Here is a 9,098-nt window from a genome sequence, read left to right as displayed (position 1 = left end):
GTCAGTCCCTAACATTCTGTCTAACATATTTTGTGTTCCACATAATACAAAGCATCACACTGGTTTGGAACAACATGAGGGTAGTTAAAATATGACAGAATTTTTAAATTTACTAAATGTAACGGAGTAAATGTAGCATGTTACTACCCACCTCTGAGCATCACAATAGATTAGTGTTAATGTTGGGGAGACATCTAGGTCACTAACGTAAGTTCATTCGACTGCCTCACCCCAAACAAATCAATATGAATCTTGATGCTGTCGCATGCGCTTGTCAGAATGCTGTAAATTGAAAACACAACAGAATATAATAAATAATCTGAATGAGTCATGCTGCATCACATCTATCCCTTTTGGATTTTTTTTTTGGCATCAATCTTAATCTCAAACATTAAGTCAATATTGACTACAACTTGTCAAATGGTTGTGTGTGTGTGTGTGTGTGTGTGTGTGTATGTATGTGTGTCTGTGTTTACTTAGTAGTTATACTTGGTAACAAAACTGTCCCCAGAAGGTACCTAAATCTTACAAAAAAGTAAAACTATATACTCAAAACATTTTAAGATTTGTGTGCTTCAATTTCATAACAAATTTACATCATATTATCCTGAGTAATCTTAATCAAAATTAAAACTTATTTAATAATAAGAAACAAATATATAAATATAATTGAATTCTAAAATAATATTTTATTGTGATTTAATATGAAAAATGTTTTTAAATATAATTGTTAACAAATCATTTGTATTAATTGTATTAAATTAAATATGATTTCTTGACAGTTTTGGAGATCTACCCAGGTAATTTTGCGCGCTCCCGTCTTTGTGTGGGTGTGTGTGTGTGTGTGTGTGTGTGTGTGTGTGTGTGTGTGTGTGTGTGAGAGAGAGAGAGAGAGAGAGAGAGAGAGAGAGAGAGGCGCGAGCGCATCACGAGAGTGGTGGCAAAATCTTGAATTGATGTTGACAGAATTCATTACCTCTGTTAACCACAGTCCCCGCATTCATCACAGGAAAGAAAATTCCATAGTCTCTAAAACAGGAAAACTGGGATATGATCCACATTAACCCTGCCTAAGTGAAATAATGGAGCGCAATTTTAGTCAAAACAACAACAGACTGAATGAATGAGGGCGTCATCCAAAAAAAAGAGGACAACACTTTCTCTAACAGAATTGAACATTTTAGAGAGAATATCTTCAGGAATGTTAACGTGTTTTAACAGCCTCATAAACTCGGTTGAGCGGGGGTTGGGAAACTTGTGAGACCACCATTATAATTCCCTTCCCTTGTCAACTTTAATAATGACTAGATCGCTTCAGTAATTCGCGTCAAACACTGGAGCGCGTATTCTTCGAGGGCTGACCAGGATGAGTAACACGACATCGATCGTGCGTTGAGTCATTTGACAAATCCATATTTGATTCTGGGTGGAGAGGGAGGAGGAGACACACACGGCTTGTCTTCACGTCTCTTGCGGTTCTTTAGAGGATTTTTGCAAGACCAAAAGACATACCATCGCCAAACCTTTCTTTCTTTCTCAGAAATGTAATATGCTGCACCTGCTCCAACCTCAAAAAACGCCTCAGCGAAGTCCGCGACGGGAGGATGTTTCGGATTTCTCACCTGAAATCGATTCTCTGGAACATTTTTGTCTGACAGTTAATATCGACGCGCCGTTCTGAATGAAAACTTTTTGCCGCCTTTTATTTATTTAACCTGATTAACCGCGAAACTTCGTTGCGATGTCTTTACAGTGGCGTTATGACATCAGCGTGGATAGGCGCGGAATTACGCTTTTTAGTCGAATATCGCTGCAATTTATCGTCACATCTTGCGCGAAAATGTGTTTGATTTAAAGATAAATCTTTATAGAAAGGTAGGCTACTGTATTTATTTCTCCCTTTTCTTTTTGGGGGACAAATGCTGATTATCTGTGCAACAAGCTTCACCGTAGATGCGCACATGCCCATTGAAAAACGCATCATTCAATTGCGCGGTCTTTTTAGAGAAACCCCCAACATATTCTCTCATCAACCCTTCCTTGATTGGGTCTATGGCCATTATTGAGATCAAATCTGCGTTTGTTTACCTGCACATACTCTAAAAAGTGCCCTTTTCCTCATCCCCAAGAAACAAAAAGGAGACCATGGCTTGCTTTCCATGGCGAGTATTTTGGATAATTCAAGCGCTTGTGGATGTGACACTTTCGCAGGAAATTTACGCACCTCATTCCATCAGAATCGAGGGGGACCTGACGCTGGGTGGCCTTTTCCCAGTCCATGCCCGTGGGGTCTCCGGGGAACCTTGTGGAGATATCAAGAGGGAGAATGGGATTCACAGGTTGGAGGCGATGCTGTACGCCTTAGACCAAATTAACAGTGACGACGAGCTTTTGCCCAACATCACTTTAGGTGCTCGGGTTCTCGATACATGTTCCCGAGATACGTATGCTTTGGAGCAGTCGCTTACTTTTGTGCAAGCTCTCATACAGAAAGATACGTCGGATGTACGATGTACAAACGGGGAGCCCCCGGTGTTTGTCAAACCCGAAAAGGTGGTCGGAGTCATTGGGGCATCGGCGAGTTCAGTGTCCATTATGGTTGCAAATATTCTGCGACTGTTTCAGGTAAGTCTGAGCTGGCGAATAGACCCCATGTTGTGCCACATGTACTGGAATGTCTATGAATGCATTATGTATGTAATTTCACCAAATACATCTAAGAACGCATGATGCTTTTGTACATCCCATGCATAGTGTACTTTATAAAACAGCAGTGAAACATAATGCAATAATAGTGATAGGTATGTGTATGTCATTGCAGATTGCTTCTGTAGTTTATAGGTTATACTGTATAATGAGGGCAGTCATAATCAATTCATCGATAAGGCATCGACTCTTCCCACCTGCAGTGTTTTTTGTTTTTGTAATGGGGTTCCTCTCTCTCTCTCTCTCTCTCTCTCTCTCTCTCTCTCTCTCTCTCTGCCTTCCATAGCTCTCGCTTCCTCTCATTTTAAAGTACCGTATTGGTATGACAACATATCAATACGAATAATAATAATAATAATAATAATAATAACTACAAAATATTAAATGTATATTTTGGTAACACTTTCCACCAATGTTCGCTTTAAGCATTTATAAAGGGCTTTATTAATGACTGATTAATCACTATTGTAACAACACATTTAATTCAATTACATTTCATAATTGTTATACTTAATAAACAACGAGCCAGTTTACCTTACATGTTATAAATGTTTAATAACACTTATTCAACATGTATAACATATAAAACTGTACATTAATATAAAGTGGACAGGTATGGAGCATTTATTATGGTATCACCAACATTAGAAACCTACAGAACATACATAAAATGCACTACATGTTATAAATATTTAATAACACTTCAACCTTTATAACCTATAAAACTGTACATGAATGTAATGTGGGCACTACATGTTATAAATGTTTAATAACACTTCAAACCACTTGACTTGACTACATGTTATAAATGTTTAATAACACTTCAAACTTTATAACCTATAAAACTGTACATGAATGTAAAGTGGACAGATATGGAGCATTTATTATGGAGTCGTCAACATTAGAAACCTACAGAACATACATAAAGGGTAGTACATGTTATAAATGTTTAATAAAACTTAAACCTTTATAACCTATACAACTGTACATGAATGTAATGTGGACAGATATGGAGCATTTATTATGGAGTCGCCAAGATCAGAAACCTACAAAACATCCATAAAGGGTTACACTTTACATTAATGCTTCCTTTGTTGAGGCTTTATTAAGGGTATCATTAATAACTTAAAAAGTCATTAATAAGCAATTTACAAACGCACTCTAAATCACTGATATGCGGTTTTAACATCATATTTCATGCAATACTTGCCAAATAGTCAGCTGTTTAACCTGCTATAAATGTTTAATAAAACTTGTTTAACATTTGTAACCTATGAAAATGTACTTTAATATTTTGTAGAGGACTGTAACTAGGCTAGTTTGGACAGCAATCTGAGTATCACCATTCTTTTGACATCAATGTGACAATTGACAACACAAGTGAGCAAATAAATTACAGTAATTTATAAACACAAAGTGGACTGTAGCAACATTACAAAATTATAATCTCACTATTAGAGTCTATTTTTGCTGCATTGTGACATAATTAATTATATGCATGAATGAGTGTATGTATTAAGCATTACTAATTTGCCAGTTAAAATGCGTACTATTTGGCAAGTATTGCATGAAAGTCACACTTTTTATTCATGTTGTTATAACCACATGTTAACGATTTATAATGCATTTGTAAATAACTTATTAGTCATTAATAAACTACATTATAAACCCTTAACAAAGGGAATATTTAAGTACAATGTTACCATTATTATTATTATTAGTAGTAGTAGTAGTATTATTAATAATTATTTTCTTATTTATATCATATTAATATGAATGAAATAAAATAAAGACAAAGGCAAAAATCAACATTATGGATTACATTAGCATAAAATAGAATGTGTATTTCTCTCTCACATGCTGTCTGTCATGTATCTCCTGACAGGCTTGACATTAGGACTGTTACAGTGAAGTGAATAGGCTTGCTGATGCAAATGGATTTGTGAATGTGGATTCAGCTTTCTAGAGGCAACTATAGTGCAGCCTGTAGATTCCATAGTTGCAAGTTACTCGGCTTAATGGTTTCTGTTTTGCTCTCGCTGTTCCTTCAACATTGGAATATTACAGTAAATTGATAATCAGGCATGTATTTTGGTCGATAAAGTAATTTGAACTACAACGGAAAACATGTAAATTATCTAAAATGTAACAATTAGGATTGTACAATAAACCTCAGCTGAGAATAAAACACCAGCCTGATTACAAATGAGTCCTTGTGGGGCTGTGAATTAACTAGTTGCAGACGTCTGAAACGTAAATGTATCCAGAAATGCATATGCAATGATAATTGTGTCCCACCCCTTGGATCTGAAGTCTGCGATTACTGATACAGCAATTAAAACAGTAACAGCCTATACAGTTGCCTGTAATTATGGGAATTGATTATTCAGACTTATCTGTGCTCTGCATCAGAGATAAACACACGCAATGACATCCCACTAGTCTACTAGAATAATGCAAAGCTCATTCTTTTGCATGTTTTTTTGCACCGATGGCCATAGAAAGGTGCTCTCTTTCTTTTACATACAAGTGCACAGGTAGTTGATGTTATCTAAACCTATAAAGCTGGTGGTAAATGTTATAGGAATGTTCCAAATTCATTTCAATTCAAGCATTATCGACAGCATTTGTTAAAAAACTTTTAAAAGTTATTGTAAAATCAACTTGTTGTAAAATGAACTTATTAAAAACAAGCAAATATTGTGGTTAGAGTAAGGCACTTGCAATGAAGTAAATGTGTCAAATCTTAAAAATACACAACATTTTAAAAAGTATAGGCACATGACTTTTATTCATGTTAATACATTGCTATACTTACTGTTTACTATCTCATGAACTGTAACTATGTAAATTAGCTAAACCATGCATTTTCATTTTTTTATTTATTTATTATTATTATTATTATATGTGGAAGCATATGCATATTACGAATTACATGTGCATAAGTAAATGCCTTATTACAAAGTGAAAAAGAAAATGAATTACATTGTTGATAATTACCTACAATTTAAATGGCCTAGAACAGAAGTTCCACCGTTAAAAACAAATAAATAAGTAAAAAAGACAACTTTACAGCTCAAATAAGACTCAAATAAGTTTTAATGGTGGACGTCATGTACAGGTAGTGCTTCAACAAAAATTACAAGCTTCACATTTCTGCTTTTTTAACCCTTCACTCCCTTGTTATGTTTGAGGATCAAGGCAGTACACCTGTATTATGATGGTGGTGGTGGCGCAGTGGGCTAAAGCACATAACTGGTAATCAGAAGGTCGCTGGTTCGATCCCCACAGATGTGTCCTTGAGCAAGGCACTTAACTCCAGGTTGCTCCGGGGGGATTGTCCCTGTAATAAGTGCACTGTAGTCACTTTAGATAAAAGTGTTTGCCAAATGCATAAATGTAAATGTAAATGTATTGGGTGTATATTTGTACCCTTAAGAAAACAAAATTGTGTTTGCTTGTTAGTTTTTTTCCCCCAACATTGTGTACCTTCAATGTACATGACATATCCCCAATACTCTTCACATTTTAACAAATACAAAAAATGGACAGCTCTATTGCATGCAATATATCAGTCTCAAATGCACATTTGCATTAATAAAGTTACTGTAACATCCATGAGAATACACTCGGATATGAAACTGCAATATTTATGCCAATTTGCTGCAGCTCAGTTTCAGGAAGAACCACAGAGCTAATGGCCTCACAGATATGTTCTAAGAGCTTGACTTGTTGTCCTAGATGGATTATTTAGAGGGTATTTACAAAAATACACCCATACACATGGGATTTTAACACTAGCCAGCCTGTTTCACCAGACACTCAGAGCAGTAAGAATACAAATTTAAAGTCATGCTGTGCCCCGCTAGCCATCTGCATCCTTTCAGAAAAGTGTTTATTTATTTCCCTATGGCCTTACACTTGCTCTGAGTCTCAGATTGTTTTTATATGCTGCAGGGCTGGGATTTCATAGAGCATCCCTGTTTGCCGGAAGCGTTATATGAGTGCGATGAGCATGGCAGTGATGAGAGTTGAAGTGAGGAGGACAATGTACTCTGATACAATTCATGAGGCGTACCGACTGGGTTAGGTCTCCATATCAACACTTTTGGACTTAAAATACTGTACTTTTGCCACAACAGGCCCCGAATTTAATTTCAGATGATGACAATTTTGCTTTGCGGGTAATTAACGTTGACTGTCAGCCAAATAATGCATTGTTTAGGCTATAGATTTTGTCAGGTTTATTTTGCGATAACATCCGGCTAACATATATTGTCCCATATATTACTGCATTAACTGTTGCAAAGCTTTTACAACATGTCTTGTTTCGCCCCATGGGGGTTAATGTTGTACGGAGCCCTCGAAGTGACCTGTGCAAAAAAAAAAATCTAAGAGACTTTCGCGTGCGCACAAGAAACTTTCGCGTGCGCACGAGATACTTTCGCGTGCGCACGCGTTACAGTTTCCGGTGTGTGTATAGCTCTTTTCCGATTGCGTCATTGCCATCATTCATTTACTCAAAGATACTGAGAGCATAGATGCGCATGAATTTATAGAGATATATTTTAAACTTGGCCTTCAATACAAAGACATTACTGTCTATGACATTTGTAATACTGTCATGGCTGAGACACGCTTTGATCTTCCAAAGGACACTAATCAAGCAATAGACTTGTACTTGTACTTGCATTTAACACGAGAACTACCGGAATTCTATAACTACTAGAATGGCCATAGCGGTCATTCTGACCGTTCATACTAGACTGTACCAAATGTCATGTCATATTTACATTCGAAACTTCTATTGAGGTTTTAGAATGAAGCTTCTAATGTCTGTCGTCATATTTTATGACATCATCACCCTAAAAATGGATTGAATAAAATAGAATAATATGGATCAAATGGAGCGCCAAGCGAACACAGATAGTCCTACATAATACGATCTTTTTTTGTAATATATAATAGTGCTAGACTATATAAATACATAGGCCTATATATTATATATTAGCTGCTAGACTGCCCCGGAAGGTGCGTGCCTCGCTTTGTGTACAGCAAGTTTTTTCACTGGAATCAAAATCCATGAATAAATGAATCTGTTATATTAATAATAAACACCAGGACACGAAATTTTAATTCTAATGAATGTGAAAATGTATTAGTTCATCGACAACCACAGAACTTGCTATTGTAGCTAATTACAGATACAAATTTGATTATTTATATAAAATTATTCTCTTTGTAAAATAAAAACAATTCAATACAATTGCTTATAAAAACATCACCAATGTGTATTTCAATGCATAGTAAAAACCTTGGACATGTATGAAACACACACAGGCCTAACCCAAAATGGCCAAAGCGGTTAATAAAGAATATGAACATTCGCTAAACTGTGGGAAAACTGATTTAGAAAGCAATATTTGTTTTACTGTGAGCAAAAATATCATGCTGTAAAACTATAATGAAAATAGTATGCTGTAAAATCATTATGAACGAATTCTCCTAAAAGTGGGCTCACTTGAACAAAAAAGGGGGCCCCCTTTTAGGAGAATAATTTAATATAAATAATCAAATTTGTATCTGTAAGTAGCTACAATAGCAAGTTCTGTGGTTGTCGATGAACTAATACATTTTCACATTCATTAGAATTAAAATTTTGTGTCCTGGTGTTTATTATTAATATAACAGATTCATTTATTCATGGATTTTGATTCCAGTGGTGGCTGCATTGTTTCCAATTTCCAATAAATCCAGAGCGTTGTAAAGTCCAAAAGTCAACATGTTCTGAAAAAGGATAGATGTAATAATTTCCAAAATTCACAACATGTTTTTATCTAACGAAATATTCCGCCTCAATCCATGTTTGTTGGCGTTTAGACTTTCAAAACCATTTTCACTGTGGTGAAAAAACTTGCTGTACACAAAGCGCGGCACGCACCTTCCGGGGCAGTCTAGCTAATATATAATATATATAGGCCTATGTATGTGTATAGTCTAGCACTATTATATATTACAAAAAAGATCAGTATTCTGTAGGACTATCTGCATTCAGCTTGGCAGCCATTTGATCCATATTATTCTATTTTATTCAATACATTTTTAGGGTGATGATGTCATAAAATATGACGACAGACATTAGAAGCTTCATTCTAAAACCTCAATAGAAGTTTCGAATGTAAATATGACATGACATTTTGGTACAGTCTAGTATGAACGGTCAGAATGACCGCTATGGCCATTCTAGTAGTTATAGAATTCTGGTAGTTCTCGTGTTAAATGCAAGTACAAGTACAAGTCTATTGCTTGATTTGTGTCCTTTGGAAGATCAAAGCGTGTCTCAGCCATGACAGTATTACAAATGTCATAGACAGTAATGTCTTTGTATTGAA

The 9,098-nt window shown here is 35.7% G+C and overlaps 1 protein-coding gene across 2 annotated transcripts in view; it reads left to right on the top strand.

Annotated features, from left to right (window-relative positions):
* The first annotated feature begins 1,131 nt into the window (after nucleotides 1-1,131).
* The window catches only part of LOC127639362 (metabotropic glutamate receptor 7-like), a 281,396-nt gene continuing 273,429 nt past the window's right edge, over nucleotides 1,132-9,098 (top strand). For both annotated transcript variants that reach the window (XM_052121319.1, XM_052121320.1), the window contains exon 1: nucleotides 1,132-2,625. In XM_052121319.1, coding sequence (XP_051977279.1) covers nucleotides 2,146-2,625 — 480 coding nt within the window. In that variant the 5' untranslated portion in view covers nucleotides 1,132-2,145. The remainder of the gene's footprint in view (nucleotides 2,626-9,098) is intronic.

The sequence above is a fragment of the Xyrauchen texanus genome, chromosome 48 (assembly GCF_025860055.1).
Source record: "Xyrauchen texanus isolate HMW12.3.18 chromosome 48, RBS_HiC_50CHRs, whole genome shotgun sequence".
Taxonomy (NCBI): domain Eukaryota; kingdom Metazoa; phylum Chordata; class Actinopteri; order Cypriniformes; family Catostomidae; genus Xyrauchen; species Xyrauchen texanus.
The sequence above is the reverse complement of the archived record's forward strand: the minus strand, read 5'-3'. Positions and strand labels throughout refer to the sequence as shown.